General features: G+C 36.8%; 1 protein-coding gene across 2 annotated transcripts in view; it reads right to left on the bottom strand.

Moving 5' to 3' along the window:
- The window catches only part of NEK10 (NIMA related kinase 10), a 259,175-nt gene that overhangs the window by 73,230 nt on the left and 166,601 nt on the right, over positions 1-19,344 (bottom strand). For both annotated transcript variants that reach the window (XM_012511285.2, XM_030812248.1), the window contains one exon: positions 15,680-15,893. In XM_012511285.2, coding sequence (XP_012366739.2) covers positions 15,680-15,893 — 214 coding nt within the window. The remainder of the gene's footprint in view (positions 1-15,679; positions 15,894-19,344) is intronic.

The raw sequence follows: 19,344 nt of genomic DNA, 5'->3' as shown, positions 1-19,344 counted from the left end.
CACAAAACCCTTCTCCCTCTAACTATCCTCAACTGAAGTCGTTAGAAATTCACGTAGAAGTAAAAACCCAATTCAAGGCCTTTTCCTTTTATGACCTTTTTTATTCCAAGTAAATCATCTTCTACCCTATCCTGAAGACCACAGCTGGCATCTGCAACCTTTTAAGGACTTTACACCCAAGATGTGTCAACGTTACCAAGGTTGAAAAAAGATGAAGGAGAATTTTTGAATTGAGAAAACTTTTTATTTTGTCGATGCAATTAAGATGCTGGAATTCGAATATCTCTAAAACTAGTAAAACTTTAACAAAGGCTTTGTTTCTCTTAAGAACAGTCATGGATAAAACATCAGACGAAAACATTTTCTTTAAACAAATGAAGAGTCAGGAGAAGCTGGAGTTCCCACTGAAAAAGGCAATACGAGACTTAAGAACGCTGGACTTGCAATCAAAACCCAAGAACCAATTGGGTCATAAATCAATAGTCACTTGTAACTGCCAAAATTTCATCCATGGGTAATTGACTGTTTGCATAAATTCTGATAAAGGGGAATTTACAGTCTGAGAGAGATGCTTTTTCAGACTCTGTATGCATAAAAATATGATAATATAGATGGATAGTTTTGGTTTAAAATTTGTATTTCTAGGCCAGGCATGGTGGCTCACGCCTGTAATCCCAGCACTTTGGGAGGCTGAGGCAGGTGGATCATGAGGTCAGGAGATGAAGACCACCCTGGCTAACAGTGAAACCCTGTCTCTACTAAAAAATACAAAAAAATTAGCTGGGCATGGTGGCGGGCGCCTGCAGTCCCAGCTACTCCTCGGGAGGCTGAAGGAGGAGAACGGCATGAACCCGGGAGGCAGAGCTTGCAGTGAGCCGAGATTGTGTCACTGCACTCCAGCCTGGGCGACAGAGCAAGACTGTCTCAAAAAAAAAAAAAAAAAACATATTTCTATAACAGTCCCTTGCAGCAGTTTTTGCTTCAAAAAAATTGATATAATTTTTGACCTTGCCATAAACCATATGCCACACATTTTCCCTACTGTGATTTCTGGAGTTTTTCACTGTGAGTATTTGAGTATCCAGCTCTTTATAAAATTGTTCCTTGAAGAACGGGGGGAACTTTAGTCCGTTTTAAATCCTTCGGTGCTTTGCACAATGCCTTACACATAGCAAAGGCTCAATAAATAGTTGAGCCATTAAGTTGTCCTCAGAAGACACATCCAGCAAGTACATTAACCCATTAAAGGGATTTAGGCAAGAAAAAAGACAAAGTTTTTGGAGGCAGAATTTGGCTGCTATCATCTTTTTCACTTTCTAATTACGAAGATTTTTCAAGGAGTAGGAGAGGGAGTTAACTAGATTTTTTTGGCATCTGCATGCATCTATCCTAGGAATGGATAGACACATTCTGGATATCAGTACGGCAGCAAGGAGAATACAATGCAAATCAGACAATAAAATTATCGCTGATATGGAAATCAGCACCATTATAGAAGATGCTTCCTGTCACCACGCTAGTATAGGCACAATTATGTTTAGCTCGGTTTTGCACATTATAATGTAATATTTTTATGTGTGCAGCACATCATAATACATTTTCAGTTGAATAGCAATTCTAACAGTAACAGACTGACATTACCCAAATTAACTGCTACAGGAGGAAAATTAAGGGCATCTATTTTATTAAAATCAGTGCAATTTTTAAAATTGCCAGAATGTTAGTTTTAGGAGAGAAAGAAAATCAAGAAATAAATACAAAGCATAACACCAGCTATATCCCATAGATGTTTTACTTTAGAACTCTAAAAAGTACACTATTTCTTTGTGTTCTGAAATATTCATATTCTATTAGGTATATTTTTACCCAGTTTCTTCCATCTGTTTTGTTAATAAACTGTACCCTTAAATACCTCAATTTAGTGCTACCAGGTGCTAGAAATTCATCCGGCTGAGGTGATCTTTTATCAGTGGCACCGCATTCTATGCTTTTCATGGATGATTGCACAAAGAAAATTCAAACTAGGAGACAGGCCATTGATTGCATACTATTATAAATAAACTTAGTTCCTACATTTTAAGGTATATTTTTAAAAATCAGCCAGTGTGGTCAGATGATTAAGGAACCTTGTGGACTAGACCATAGCTGAGTGAACTGCTCACTGTAGTGGTGAGATAGGAACCTTTTCTCCAGGCCTCCCTATGGAAGACTTGGCTTTGCCACATCAGACAGGTGGGCTGATGAAATAAGCCTGGAGCCTGGTCCCACCCCCCACCCAGTGGTAGATGGAAATCTTTCCATCTTTGATCCTGAAAGTTAGTTTTTGTTTATTTTTTAGAAATAGGTTCTCACTATGTTGCCCAGGCTGTTCTCGAACTTCTGGGTTTAAGGGATCATCCTGCCTCGGTCTTCTGAGTAGCTGGAAATACAGAGGCACACCACTGTGTCCAGCTTTCCCAAAATGGTTTGGATGGTAACATCGTCTATTTTCATCAGGGAATCTTGAAGAATTTCCCTTCTCCCATTCTCCACATATAGTTAAGAGAGCAATAGTTAAATTTAAACCAGAAAAACTGGTGTTTTGGGACCCTAAAAATAACTAATTTATATGGATTATGTAATAAAGAAAATATTCTCTTTCGGTTGGATCTTATCTATTTTGAACTTCTTAAATATTTACACAAAGCTAAAAATTTTACTGTCATGACATAGTTATGATCTCATTATTATGATACTATCTTAATTAGAACTTCTTAAAAGCACTATTACATATTAATGAGCTGTGATTACATTAAATAAATTAGGGAATAAATTGGTCATTACAATTCAATCTAAAAACCCAGTATCAAATTTGTTATGGTTAAAAATGTTTCACTGTTATCCCATAACAAACCTAGTAGTGCATCAGAAATGAATGGATTTTCTATCACTTTTAACTCAAATACAGGTTTTCTAGAAGGAATAATACTAACAAAGAGGAGAAGAAAAACAATGTCATAATCTGAAATTATCATTTGTTAAGAATGCAGAAGATCTGGTCCATCACAACAATACTGACCACCATGTTTTTCTGAGGCAGCAGACTAACATGCCAATAGAACTAAATGTATATACCAATATATTTAAAAGCATTTCAAATGAGGCCAGGATCAGGTAATTCTATTTAACATTTAAAAGAAACAATGGGGGCTGGGCGTGGTGGTTCACACCTGTAATCCTAGCACTTCAGGAGGCTGAGGCAGACAGATCATCTGAGGTCAGGAGTTTGAGACCAGCCTGGCCAACAAGGTGAAACCTGGTCTCTACTAAAAATACAAAAATTAGCCAGACATGGTGGCGGGCACCTGTAATCCCAGGTACTCGCAAGGCTGAAGCACGAGAATTGCTTAAACCTGGGAGGCGGAGGTTGCAGTGAGCTGAGATCATACTACTGCACTCCAGCCTGGGAAACAGAGCAAGACTCTGTCTCAAGAAAAAAAAGAAAAAAAGAAAGAAACAATGGGCCAGGCATGGTGGCTCATGCCTGTAATCCCAGCACTTTGGGAGGCCAAAAGTGGACCGATCATTTGAGGTCAGGAGTTTGAGGACAGCCTGGCCAAATGGTGAAACCCCGCCTCTACTAAAAATATAAAAATTAGACAGGCATGGTGGTGGGTGCCTATAATCCCAGCTATTGAGGAGGCTGAGGCAAGAGAATTGCTTGAATATGGGAGGTGGAGGTTGCAGTGACCCAAGATCACAACACTGCACTCCATCCTGGGTGACAGAGTGAGACTGTATCTCAAAAAAGAAAGACGGGAAGGGAAGGGAAGGGGAGGGCAGGGGAGGGGAGGGGAGGGAAGGGAAGGGAAGGGAAGGGAAGGGAAGGGAAGGGAAGGGACGGGACGGGAAAATGTACAGAGAACAATTAAGTGGGCAAATTTTTTTTTTATTATTATACTTTAGGTTTTAGGGTACATGTGCACAATGTGCAGGTTTGTTACATATGTATCCATGTGCCATGTTGGTGTGCTGCACCCATTAACTCGTCATTTAGCATTAGGTATATCTCCTAATGCTATCCCTCCCCGTCCCCCCACCCCACAACAGTCCCTGGAGTGTGATGTTCCCCTTCCTGTGTCCATGTGTTCTCATTGGAAATTTTTTGTTTCTCAAAAAAACAATGCCATTGAAATTTACCAATGCTTAAGGAATTAAAGAGTATGGAATTAGAAATGAGTGGTTATCAACAGGAATGAAATACACAAATTAGAACCTCATTAACACAGAGTTACATAAGGAAAGGTCAAGTTCTTGTTAAACTGCACATTTTGCACATGTTGTCAAAATCCCAAACTGATTAAATGCCAGTAGAGAAAGAATTAAAGGTCAAGAAAAAGAGTCACCATTGTCTTTTGCTTGGCCCACTGCAATCTCTTCTTAACCAATTTCCCTGATTTCATTCTTGGCTCTCAGTGGTTTATTCCACTCAGCGGCCAGCTATATCATTTTAAAGCCTAGTGGTGCCATCTTGGCTTGCTCAGAACTCATATCACTCAAGTGCATGCCAGGGACTATGGCACCCGCATGTCCAACTGTCTCTCCCTGCTTCACCGCACTCTGGACACACAGGCCTCCTTGCTGTTCCCTGAGCTTGGCAGGCTCACTCCTACCTCAGGATCTTTGGGCATGCTACTCCTTCTGCTACCAATGTTGTGCCTTCAGATATTTGCAGAGCTCATCCCTTTAATGTGCAGTTGACCCTTGAACAACATGGGGGTGAGGGGCACCAATCCTCCATGCAGTCAAAAATCTACGTATAACTTTTAACTTTCTAAAAACTTAACTACTAATAGCCTACTGCTTACTAGAAGCGTTACCAATAACAGAAACAATTAATACATACTTGATATGTCATATGGTAAATATAGTTTATCTTCCTTGTGATTTTCTTAATAACATTTTCTTTTCTCTAGCTTGTTATTAAGAAAATCACAAAGAAGAGAAACTATATTTACTGTTCATTAAGTGGAAGTAGATCATGATAAAGGTCTTCGTCTTTGTCATCTTCACATTGAGTAGGCTGAAGACGAGGAAGAGGAAGAGGAGGGGTTGGTTTTGCTGTCTCAGGAGTGGCAAAGGCAGAAGAAAATTCATGTATAAGTGGATTCATGCAGTTCAAACCCAGATTGTTTAAAGGTCAACTGTATTCAAGTCTCTGCCCAAATGTTATGTAATTATAAAGCCCTTCGCTGACATCCCTATTTAAAATAGCCTGTCTCCCTGTGTCTACAACCACTTTCTATTACCTTGCCTTCCTTTATTTTTGTTCATAGCACTTAAATATAGTTTTATTTATCTATTGTTTGTCTTCCCTCACTATGAAGGAGGGAGTCTGTGGCTGTTTGGTTCACTACTGTATCAGGAGAATACTAGAATAGGTCCCAGGAAATAATAAATGCTTAATAAATTTTGTTGAATAAGTAAAATAAAAGATTGATTTTTTAAAATGTTGCCAAGATTCTCCATGTTAAAACAAAGGGTAAAAATAAAAATTGTAGGTATGATTTTTTGAAGAAATTGACAAACTTATTCTAAAATTAATAAGGAAATACAACAGACCTAGAATACCCAATTCAAATTTGACAATGAACAGACTTACAGGGCTTGTTTTGAGACTTATTAAAAAGCTACAATATCAAAAGATACAGAGTTTCGGTTAGATGGGAGGATAAGTTCAAGAGATCTATTGCACAGCATGATGACTATACTTAATAACAATATATTGTATTCTTGAAAAATACTGAGATTGGATTTTAAGTGTTCTCACCACAAAAATTATACTGTGTGGTAATGTATGTGTTATGTGGTAATGCATATGTATGGTAATGCATATGTTAATTAACTCAGTTGAGCCATTCCACAACGTATATATATTCAAAACATCATGTTGTATACAATATATATAATTTTTTGCCAATTAAAATTAAAACATTTTTTAAAAGCTACAAAAATCAAAACGGTGTGGTATTGGTCTAAGAAGAGATGTATAATCCATGGAACAGAATAGAGTTCAGAAATAGATCTGCAAGAAAGGGGAACCCTTGCAGACTGTTGGTGGGAATGTAAATTAGTACAGCCACTATAATGAATAGTATGGAGTTTCCTTTAAAAACTAAAAATAGAAATACCATATGATCCAGCAATCCCATTGCTAGGTATTTATCCACAAGAAAAGAAATAAGTATGTTGAAGAGATATCTGCATGCTCATTTTTATTATAGCACTATTCACAGTGGCCAAGATTTGGAATCAACCTAAGTACCCATCAACAGATGAATGGATAAAGAAATGGGAAATTTTTCAGTGATAAAAAAGAATGAACTCTTGTCATTTTCAACAACATGGATGGAACTGAAGGACATTACGTTAAGTGAAATAAGCCAGGCACACAAAGAGAAATACAAAATGTTCCTACTTATATGTGGGAGCTAAAAAATATGAATTCACGGAGATAAAGAGTGGAATAATGGTTACCAGAGGCTGGGAAGAGGAGAGGAGAGGGGGGATAAAAAAGGAACAGTTGGGCACAAAAATACAGTAAGATGCAAGGAATAAGATTTAGTGTTTGGTAGCAAAATAGGGTGGCTATAGCTAACAATAATTTATTGTATATTTTAAAATAACTAAATGAATGCAATTGGAATGTTTCTAACACAAACAAATGATAAATGTTGGAGGTCGCTGATACCCCAATTACCCTGATTTGATCATTAAACATTTTATGCTTGTATCAAAACTTCACATGTACACCATAAATATGTACAACTATTATGTACCCATAATAATTAAAACTTTAAAATTTAAAATTTAAAAATATCTATAAACAAAGAAAAAACTAAATAGATCTACATATATATAAACAAAGAAAAAAGTAAATAGATCTACATATATATATATCTACAATAAAGATGCTTAGCAAAATCCATGGGAAAAGACTAGACATTTAAAGAAGTGATGCTGGAAAAACTGGATACCCAAACGGCCAAAAAAAAAAAAAGTCAATCTCCTCATTATTCTATACACAAAATTAAATCAAAAGGGATCATAGGTCTAAAACATTTACAAAAATATAAAGAATCCTATTTTTGCAACCATGGGGTAGGCAATAATTTCATCACAAAGAGGCAAAAAACACTGACCACCACAAACAATTACATGAATAAGTCTTTATCAAAATTAAAATTTTCTGTTTATCCAAAAAATGCCATTAATTAAAAAAAAACAGGCAAGCCATAGACTATACAAAATGTTTGCAATACATAATGTTTGACAATAGGCTCGTTATCTGGCATATATAAAGAACTCCTACAAATCAACAAAAACAGACAAGTAATCCAATAAAATCACAGGCGAAAGACTTGAACAGATATTTAACACATACACACACACAAAGATATATAAATAGCTAAAAATCAAACATAAATGTGCTCAACATCATTGATCATCAGGAAAATGCAAACTAAAACCAGAAAGAAGTACCATTACACCGCAAAGGCTAAAATCGGAAAGACTGACAATACCCAACATTGGCAAGGATGTGGAACGCCTGGAACTCTCATATACTGCTTCTGAAAGTGTTAAACAGTACAATTTTGAAGAACTATTTGGTGCTTTCTTTAACAGTTAAACATACAACTACCTATAACCCTGAAATTCTATTTCTAGGTCTTTATCTAAGAGAAAAAAGTTATAAATATGTTTGTATGGGTCTTTTTGTAAATATGTTTTCAACAGTCTTAGGAAATTCCAAATCTGGAGAAAACATAAGTGTTCATCAACAGGAGGACAGATAAACAAATTATGGTGTAGTCATATAATTTAACACTGCCTAGCAATATGAACAAATTACTAATACACACCATGTGGGGGAATCTCATAGATATTTTGTCATGGAAAAAAAGCCAGCCACTAAAGAGAACACATGTTTTATTTAAATGAAGTCAAACAACAGGCAAAAGTAATTTATAGTGACAGAAATCACCAGTCTTCATCCTGGGGCAGAGAATTGTATAGAAAGAGGCTTAAGGGAACATTCTGAGGTGAGATAAATGTTCTGATTCTTGTTTGGGGTGGGGGTTACACATGTGCCAAAAGCCCCAGAACTAGGCACCTAAAGATGTGTACATTTTACTACATGTAAATTATATGTCAATAAAAAAGAGAGAATTGTAGTGTCGATGTGAGAATTGTGTCTGTATTTGTGAGGGAGCCTATAAGGCATTGCTTTATTTTCATACAACATAATGAGCATAGAAGATTTCCAAAACAAGTCATGATTTTTCCTAATATTTCTCTTCCTACATCATTACTTGTAGCATTTTCACAGGCTTGGGAGAAATTCAGTCAACAATTAACCAGACAATAAAAGCAAAGATGTTCACAAAAATATTGTCCTTTAAAAACACATCATTTTCTAAATGGCTTAATTTAATCTCCTAGCAGAAGATTGCAGACACATGCCTTTAGTGGTGTGCTCAGCAATTGTAAATGACATATGGTATAATAAAAATAAAGCAACCCAGATAAATAAATGGCACTTTTTAAAATTTGCATTAAAAAAAGAGAATCTAGATGCTTACATATCTGTTCAATTCTTATATGCTCAACTTTAAAGACATCTGAGAATTTATGAAAAATATCAGTATCTGTCAATGTCTGCTAAAAATCATAGATTAGAAAACTACGGTAAGAATTTTATAACAAAGAAGTGAAGTTATGAACGGTTTGTGAATTTAAAAAATAATATTTGCTAATAATTGCTCTACCAGGCTGGTCCTCCAAAGTAGATAGAATTTAAGATGACACTTATGTATGCCATATTTTGACTCTTTGGCAATATCAAATCATCACAGGAATCTTTTTTTAGATTCACCAAAAGCTTAGACAAAATTTTTAGGACTCACTACATGAGCATTTACTTATTGTCCTAAGCATGAAACAATTTACCAAGATCAGATATGTTTTTTTGGAAAATAGTTTAGGTAGGAATGTGGAGGATGGCTAAAGGAGGGAGATGATCCCCGATAATCTGGATGGAACTGATTTAATCAGGTGGCAGGTCTCCAAAGTGGAGCTGAGGCATCTCTGAGATGAGGAAGAGATTCAGCCTGTGGACAACAGCTTCAGCCCATGACCAAGATTTCCAGCCTGTTCCTCCTGCCAACCATCCCTATGGATTTAGCACTTGCCTCGTCAGTCCCCACAATCATGTAAGCCAGTTCCTTGCAATAAATATCTGAATATGTATCTACTGCTGGTTCTGTTTCACACATGTTGTGCAGGACTGTCAATGTATATGACATATCAGCATCCCTGGCTGCTAACAGTGATAAACAACAATTATACCACCCCACCCCCAGTACACACATTCCTTAATGGCCCTTAGTGGACAGTGCAGAGGTGATATACTGACTGAATCACTTGGTAGAGGTAAGGAAAAAACTAGAGACAAGAAAGTTGGATCTTGCAATGATCCAATGCAAGATAATGAGAATGAGAACTGAAAGGATAAGATGGATTTGTCAGATATTTCAAAGACAGAATTAGTAGAGCTTGCTAACAAAATGAATACAGGATTTCAGAGAGTGTGAACTGAAGATGTCAAGCTTACAATTAAGGTGATATGAGGAGACAGAACATGGCTGATCAAGGGAGGAGAATCCATTCATTGTGGACTTGCCGAGCATAAGTACCTGTTAGACATGCAGGTGAATGTTCGGTTCAAAATATAGGTCTGGCACACAGAGAGACTGAGATCAGACAGGCAGCTTTGGTGATCTCCAGCAAATGGGTGTGGAAATTATGTTGTGAAACACATCCCGACATATCTTGCCTTCGCAGAAAATGTTGTGCACTTCTCCAGAGCTCTTTTCTTCTACTATTAGGACAAGTTTATGAGGCTGAGATTTATAGACCCAGGAGAAGATAGGGGAAAAGAATACCTGGAGAAAAAGAAGGATATAATAGATGCAGGGGTAGCTTCTGGCAGAAAGGTGGGAACTGGAAATTTCTTCTGGAGCTCAAAATAAGAGCCTGCCAGAAGGAAGAGAAAATGAAAGAGCAAGTGCAAGCCTCCTTGTTTTTCCTTCTCACATCCACTCCAGCAGATGTGAACCTTGGGATTAGAGCTGGGCTGTTGATGGAGATACATGGAGAGTTTGAGGGGGAAACTGGGGCACAGACAGAAAAGACTGGGAGCTTTGAAGAAGCTTCATGATCATCATAACGCTATATACATAAGGCCCATGAGAGCAGAGGCCTTGTCTATTTTGCTCACTGTGGTATACTTTGTACACATAGTGCCTGACACCTATTAGGCACTCAGTAAATACTTGTTGAATGAATAATTGCATTGTAGGCACCTGGGATAGAAGAATAGAAAAGGATGAAGAAGGCACTGGAGCTGATGTGGCTGAGATAGGGTACCCTAGTGCCAGTGAGTTCCCCATGGGCTTTGTGTGGTGTGGATGGGAATCCAAAGCCCCCACGTGTCTTGTGCCAATGTAGAAGACAGCTCTGGGGCTGGCAGGTGAGTTCACTTGGCCATCACTGCACTGAGGGCCACAGAGTAGGCTGTTTAAACTAAGAATGCCAAGAAAGTCACAATCAAGACTCAGAGCATCAAAAATAGTAACCCCAAGTTGAGAGTTGGGGCATCAAGTGTAATTCCTTGGGTTTAAACCATGATGATAAAAGAGGCCATGAGTTACAGATGCCATAAACGTTTAATAAGGACAGAGGTCAGCATCCCAAAATCACAGGGTTCATGTCGTCTAAGTTCAGCAGGGGCCAATAGAAGAAGACCAGAGCCCCTGCCCCTCTCTCATCAACATGGAGATGCTTAAGCCTTCTCCTGTACTCTGTTGCCATCTTCTAAAGAGGGCATGGAGAAGAGAACCCTTGGGACAGTAAAAAACTTTTAGACCAAAAGAGACCGATATAATTGATCCTGACTACTACCACCATTTTCTGCTACCAGCACAAACAGGGGTTTAAAACAAAATGATATATAATTATAGAAAATAAAGTTTCCATCTTGTACACCAATTTTTACCCAAATTCATATGAAATGAAATACCATGGGACTAGATGGAGACCAAGGGAAGTGCAAGAGAGGCAGAACATTTAAAGTTAAAAGGCCAGGGATGGAAGAGAAAATGAGCAAGAGTATTCAAAGAGAGAAGACAGAAACCAGGACAGAGGAGTGTAATGGAAAACACTGGGGGGTAAAAAACATTAAAAAGCAGGTATGTACAATAAGAAATAATTAGCCCATAGTGAGGTGGAGCTTGCAGTGAGCCGAGATCGCACCACTGCACTCCAGCCTGGGCGACAGAGTGAGACTCCATCTCAAAAAAAAAAAAAAAAAGAAAGAAAGAATTAGTTCATAGTTTGGCAATTTGCTTGTTAGGTATTTTGGAGAAATTCAAAGTTTTAGTCCACGTTACCCACAGGATTTAATTCAAACAGCTTAATGAGGTATTCACAAACATCCATCATCTAGCTCCAGCCTACTTCCCCAGGCTTTTCAAACTACACATATAAAAATATGCATTGTAAATCAGCAGACCCAGTTTTCGGTCCTGGGGCTGTCTCTAACTAGCTAGATGACCTTGGACAAGTCTTTTAACTTCTCCTGGTTTCCCTTTCCTTGTGCAATTAAAACATAAAACAAATCCATTTCTAAGTTTGATTCTTAGTATTAAGTGAGCTGAGCTGGAATTTCTGCACTTAACGTTATTCTTTTCCATCCAGGAGTGACTTCCTTATCTAGTTATCAAGACCCTATCTTCGTTTGACTCTGAGATCCTCCTCCCTAGGCCTCATTAATTCATTTCCCTCCCTTATCTCATTTATTTATCCAAACTGTTCGGAATCATTAGAGAGTTCCTCCTGCATATGCACATCTATCTTGTCTTTCCAAGTAGATTATCAGCTACTTCATGACTGGGGTCATTGTTTATATTTTTTTATAAACTTCACTATACCAAACATAATGCTTTACATTCAGAAGACATCCAACAAATCCTTGTTCCTTCATTATTAATTATATACCACAGGGATTTTCAATCTTTCTCTCTTTGTGTTATAGATGTGAAAGCAGTTCTCCAAACTGAACAAACTTACTAAACTAGTAAAAAGAAATCATCATTCAGCCTTTAAATAGGGGGTGGTGAAGATAAACTTCCTGTCAAATTTCACTGGAAAAGTAGTTGTGATTCCTCCAAGTCTCGCACTGAGAGCATGCTTCTCTCATGATTTCTCTTCAGTCTCCCTGGAACACTCAATTCTGCTCCATTTGTACACTTAGAAATATGCTTTTTTCACCCATTTAAATATTAGTCTAAAGCTGTCTCTACAAAATCCCAATAATTCTAACGGAATTGAAGTTTTCCATTCATTCTCCAGGTTTTGTCAGGCTGAATTTCTTTAATATACATTATTGTATTTGTTGGGAAAGATATAAGCAGTAGACTCTTCAGAAATGTCTTTGATTGATTTTTCTGCCTGGGATATAAGATCGAAAGGGTAATGATTCCCTGTGTTCACTACACTGTGAACAGTGCCGAAACATGGATCACGATTTTCACTATTATGATGCCACAATACCCTCTACATGACAATATTCTAATTATTACACATTTAAGTTAAAATTTTACTTCCTTTTACTCTGCATGATTCTTATCATTCTCAACTCTATGCTCTTCTTATGATCTCTTATTTTAAGTTATAAGAATCAGAAAACATTCTTCAAAAGGAAAGGTTTGCTTCACTTTCATAGTGGGTAAACCACAGCACGCAGAGTGAACTTTTTAGTGAAGACTTCTCTGTCCTTCTAAAATACATATTAGTACTTACCTTTACTAGGCCACTATAAAAATTGCCATAATTAAGAATAGACTAAAATATGAAAGTAAATAGAATACTTCCCCATGAAATAGAAACTTTTAATGTTTCTTATCAATTGTTTGCTTACCCACTAATTTGCAAAATTTCAGTAATTCACAGTGGATCTCCTTATTGATGTTGGGAATTCATAAAGTTCTACTGAACCCACTAATTTCTCTTTCCCTTGACTATAATTTATCACTGGATTATGTAACTGCATTATTGATAATAACTGATCTGGGAGAACATTTCAGTATATCTGAAATAAGATAATCATAATACTGCTTAAGAAAAGAGTCATAAAATTTTACACCTATAATTTTTCTGCAGCAATGGTGTAGATGTAAGTTTTTAAAAATAATAATTGGTCCCCAGCGAAAAAAATGCCAATTAACTGCATACTGTCTTTTGATGAAACGCAATCTTACTTCCTTCTTGCTTCTTTAATAAAGCTGCATTTTTTCCTTTTAGTTAACATTTGGTTAACCTTGAAATGAAAATATATCAGTAGACTTAAAATAGTGCGAAAGGAGAAAGTATTGTATGACTATTTAAAGCAGGAATATAAACTTTGCTTTGAAGTAAACCATTTCTGTATGGTCCATAAAAACCTGAATGCTCAATGAGGGCACTGAGGCTGGCTAGCAGCAGGTGCTAATATATATGCATTAACTGTATGCCTGACATAAAGATTTAATGTAGAGACTACTTGGACAAGTTAGCACTAGATTAACAAGTTCTATCAACAAACTATTCTAACAAAAGCTATGCTCATTTATATAACTGATGCTATCTTACAATTTACGCCACTTTTAAAGTCTTGCAATATATTCAAACACATTAGCTCATTTATCCTAGTACCCTCTGAGGTAGATAATATCCTCCACCCCTTAATTTACAGATGAGTATACAACCTCTGGAACATTAAAATCCCTCCCTTGGCTTCAGAGCTTTCCCTTTATTTTACCTGGCGATAGCCTGAAAACTATATTTCTATAGCTAAAATGACTCTCCAAATACATATGGAAATACTGATAGAGGAAACTATATGGTATCTGGGATTTACTTCAAAATAATCTGGGGAAGGAAGGAAGCAGGTGGGAATAGAGATGATACAGGATTAGCCCTGAATAGCTAACTGTTGAAGCTGGGATGGGTACAGGAAGCAATCTTTGCATTTATAAATGTTTGAAATTTTCCATAATAAAGAATTTTTTAAGCTGAGAAGTACAAATAAATAGATAAGTAATGGTCCTTCTCAAGGTGTTTTGCTAAAGATAACAGAATTTCTGCTGTTAGATTGTAAACTAATGCCACTCAGCCCCACATCAGCCACAGGAATCTAATATGAAATGACTCTTTCACATACAACTGGAAATTAGCTAAGTAGCTCTGCAGTGCAGAACTTAATAATAGAAGGCCCCAAATACCTAAGATATATAGAAATAGCTAAATCTCTTGCATTTTAGTCTACTAGGAATACTCTATTTAGAATGCAACATGACATACATAGAATGATGCATTGTTGCCTAGTTATTATTAAGTCAGGTAGTAAAATAAAAAGCAAAGTGAGCTCTAACTCCCTGTCTGAGATTTAACTGTGTTTAGTAAGGGCTATAACTCCAAGTTATATGCTCCTTTACATAAACATATAACTTAAATAATCATCATGGAGTGTTCTGCAAAATTACAGCTAGGCTCAGCATTTAAGGCAATGAAGATGAAAGAGTTTCCTTTCCAAATGAAAACTGTATTCAGTCTTCAACTTCTGGATTCCAAGTACCTGAAGACAAACCCACTAAACAGTAGTACTTTCCTTCTTTTCAGAAAGCAGTTCACTGGAAACACTGTTATTCAAGAAATCAGAACTGCCTCTCTGAGACCAACTTCTTACATAATTTTCCCAGCTGAGATGGAGCAGGTCCTTAGGACCCTGGGAAGGAATTTAATGACCAGGTACCCTAAGAAAGAGTTTTATGATCCAATTGCCTTGGGCCCACCCCCAGGACAGGAAAAAAAAAAAGGGTGAAAGTCCCCTTACGAGGTTGCCACTGGGTGGAGGCCCAAAGCATGAGCAAACAACAGAACATTGATCGTGATTGCAACACAGACACAGAAGAAAGAAAATAAGAGACAGCAACAAGAGCATCACTGGCACCATCGCTTGCACATGTGGACATTTGTAGCTTTGGCATCTCTTTTCCAAGCAATGTTCAGAAATATACTTAAATATCGAAACAATCTAAAGGTTCTTGGCAAGAAAAATAAGACATATTCTGATTTGAAGCATGGCAACATTATTAATACCACAAACGGCAATGAAAGAAATTGCAAAGACCAATATGAACAATTTTAAAGGCAAATATTATTTCCTTCTCTGAATTAACTCCCAACATTTTCATCCATATTCCCAAAAGTTGCAGTCAGATTGCTAAAGAAATTAAATATAAGCATTCACTGCTAATTTTACAGTCTGTAACTTAAACTTCGCTAAGAGAACTTTGTGATACCACTGATTTTTGCAAAAATACAAGAAATTATGGATTCATTCTTAGGAAGGTCAGTTATATTTAATTATTTTAATTTGTGTATAAGATACAGAAATGGATATAAATATGTAACTATACTACTGAAATATTTCATGTAACTATTTTTCTAACTTTTGATGAATGTTCCTTAAAACAAGCATGAACAACTTCAGACAGCCCATTGGAGCGCATCATGAACAGATTGAAATATTTGCACTTACGTGAGATAGAAGAGCCAGCTCATGGTGACATGTGACGGTGTTCCGGTTGGCTTCCATAAAATACCTTTGTGTGCGTCTTCGTTCCCGTTCTAGCTTCTTCTCCAAGGACAACTGGGATGTAGATAAGTGGTCTAAATATTTCATCATGACATCTGATATCATCGAACTGACTTCTACAATATCTGGACGAGCTTCCGCATCAGGAGTGAGGCACCTAAAATAACATAAGATAATTATAACACTCTGGTCAATGTTGGGAGCAGGCCACAGAGTGTAAAGGGTCAAGGTTAAACCACTGTGTGTCCACTATGGTATTTTCACCTAAGGTAACCTGGGATAAGATGGATATCAAGCACAGCTTTGAGTCCAAGACTTCTCAAAAGACATTTGGAAAGCTAAGGAAGGAAAAAGAGGCAGTGTTATTCTCTTTGCACTTGGGCTGGAAGGTAAGGGTTCCAGGCTGAGCATGAAGATGCTCTTTGGATGGGCAGATGGGACCATCTTCTCCTGCATGGGGTGGCTGCTTTCTGAAATCACTGCCAACTCACTGGCAGGTGAAAAAAAAAAAAAAAAAGCCCAGTATCTAAGCCTTTCATTAGTTTGGATATTCTAAATTCTTAGACTGCAGATATTTAAGCTGCTTCAAGGTAGTATTGGCAGCTGAATTATCAACTGAGCTTTTTTAAAAATCAAAAAAAAAAAAGCAACGTAAACCAGTTTTATAAATTATATAGCTACATATTATGGTATATGGGAATGGAAATGACCTTTGTTCTCCTGGCATATAGTCATCTCCTTGCCCAAGGTTACTCTCCTGGTCCTGTATTTGCCATCACTAGAAAAGGCACCACAAAGAAGATGCAGTTTAGCATCATAACTCAGCATGCAGGCTCTGGGTCATTTTGCTGGGGTTTAAAACCTCATTTACCATTTATTAGGTCAGATCCTGGGCAAGTTGCATAGCTTCTAAGACTCAGATAGCCCACCTGTAAAATGGGATAATTATAGTATCTACCTCATTAAACTGGTATGGTGTTTGAATGAGGTAATCTCTGTGAAGTGCACACACATTGTAAAATTTCAATACATTGAAAACAAAATCCACACTTTTATGTATCCTCCATCCCTTCCTACATTTAACAAACACTAAGTCCTGTGACTTCTACCTTCTAAATATTTCTTGAATCCACATCCTTCCCCTGTAATCCCACAGCTATTTGGCTATTACAACGTCACTTACTTGGACTACTGAAAGAGTCTCCTAAATAACACACTCATTTCTTGTCTACCTCTGGTCTGTACTGTAAACTTCTAACCAGAATAATATTCCTAAATCTGACTATATTATTTCTCTACTCAAAATTCTTCAATAGTTCTCATGGTCCAATAGGATAAAATTAAAATTCCCAGAATGCTATACAAGTTCTCTCTTGAACTGGCCCTTAAATTCCTCCACTCTTTCCCCTCTTCCAGCAACACATCCAATGCGGCTACCTGCACTTCCCCAAATAGCACCTGTCTCTCCTATACCCCCATTTCTTTGCTTATTTTATTCCACATGCTTGATTTCTTTCTTTTTTTTTTTTTGCCAATGGTATCTTGTCTTTCCCAGCCACCATCTCTTATATACTTGCCAAAGTCCCACTCTTTTTCCAGGCTCCATTAGGAATACTTTTGGACTGTCCTCAGACAGATATCCTGAGCCCCTTTTGTACATTCTTTTTGCACCATTTGCACTTAAGTACTTAAAACTATTGTAATTATTTCATTATAATGGTCTGTTTCACCACTAGACTGGAAACTTCTAGAGAAGAGGGACAGGTGTCCCCTTCACTATGATCTCCCAGCATATACAATGGAATCTGAGTCCTGATAGGTATTCAGCAAATGAATGAATGAATCAATGAATAAATCCACAAACAAACTCAGCCTAACATCTAAAAAGTTGACCTACCCATAACCCAAAATATTTAGCCATAGACTTTTGGATTCCCAGGAACATTTCCTACCAGAAGTTCCAGGATAGTCTCGTTGCTCTGAAATGACTCCCTGCTTAGGTATTTCAGAGAAATTCTTAAGAAAAACTGAATCAGAGTAATAATACATGCTAAAGATTGTCTACCAATGATTCTGTAAACAAATAAGCATAAAATCTGGTCCTAAAAAAAATTGGGGATATTCTCACCTCATCCACTTTGTCCCCACTCCACTCTGAAAGGCCAGATGGAAAGAATTAGGATATCTTGTTCAATTATATTCATGTCATGTTTTAAGATTCAAAGAATTGAAAGGGGTGAAAAATATAAAGATCCATTTGTCCTTGGAGCTAGCTGAAAGTATTAACTTTGTTAGTCTTCATGACTACTTCTGAAGCAAAGCACCAGGCAGCTTATGCAACCAGGCACAGAGAGAGAAAAATAAGGCAATTATTTTAATAGAATATTTTATGCGTAAAAGGAAATGTTCTCCCTTTTTAAAAAGTAAACAGACAATGTTCTCTTAATAGCATACTGGTGGGTAAAAATACTAATCCTAGTACTGAGCAGAACAAAAAAATATATTTATTTTCTGCCCCAAAGTCCTCAGGGTTGCTAAGTTATTCTCCCAATTTGAAGGCCTGCTAGGAAAGACAAGTTTCAATAACAAATGTGCTTGTATACCACATGAGCAAACAGGAAAAAGGAAACATGCTGCACCTTAGAAATGCAAACTGTGTGAGCTCTACTTGACAAGGATGTGAAAAATAATGAGAAGATAGTAAAATAGAGAAAAGAAGATATATATGATTAGAAATAATATATTGTTTAGGAATGATTATAATAAACGTTTCTGTCAAGAGCTGTCTTCTATTTCAAAGGCTCTATCAAATTACTAAAGATTGGCTGTGAGCCTGATCTTTTGCTGAGTCATAAATGATCATTAGGAACACTTGCCTTTATGTGTCCCTTGCATCACTGCTTTAAGAAAATAGGAAATTTGAGTTTGTTCCCTAATTCTTTCAGAACTCAATTTTTTAATACTAAAAATCCAAAGTAAATTAAATATGCAATTGCATATAATGCATGATTGATTTCAGTTTTAAGTCAAATTTTCTGAAGATAAAACTTTATTTGGAATGTAAACCCAGACAATGAGGAGTCTTAACTTTAAATGGAAATAAATTTATTACAGAATGCACCCTGCAATCTTAATTTATTGTCAGATATAAAGTTGAATTGTCAGTTCTAACTTATTATGGCATCTTAGTATTTTGAATTAAAAGCAACCTCAAATTAAGAAGCTCTTTCCCTCAGCAAAGCCTTCACAGATGCTGGTCTGCGAAATGCTGCTTACTATTTGAGAGTTAATGAAATGTTCCAGGTCTCAGATTACATGTCCTTTCTTCAGAGAAACTTTTTGCAAATTCCCAGAGTAAGACAGGTCCTTCTGTAATCTCTCATTGCCCCCTTTACCATTTTTCGTCACATTTATCACAATTTGCTTTATAGACTTCATTCTGTAAATAATATAATATCATTATTAATAATAATAATACCTAATTTTATTGAGTGCCTACCACTTGCTGGGTACTGTGTTAAGTGTGTCAGAAGCACTATCTGATTTAAGCTTTAAAACAAGCCCATGAAGTTAAGGAAGGAGACCACCCTCATATTGTTTTATGCCCA

This window comes from Nomascus leucogenys, chromosome 4 (genome assembly GCF_006542625.1).
Source record: "Nomascus leucogenys isolate Asia chromosome 4, Asia_NLE_v1, whole genome shotgun sequence".
Lineage (NCBI taxonomy): Eukaryota > Metazoa > Chordata > Mammalia > Primates > Hylobatidae > Nomascus > Nomascus leucogenys.
This window is presented reverse-complemented; position numbering and strand designations above follow the sequence as displayed.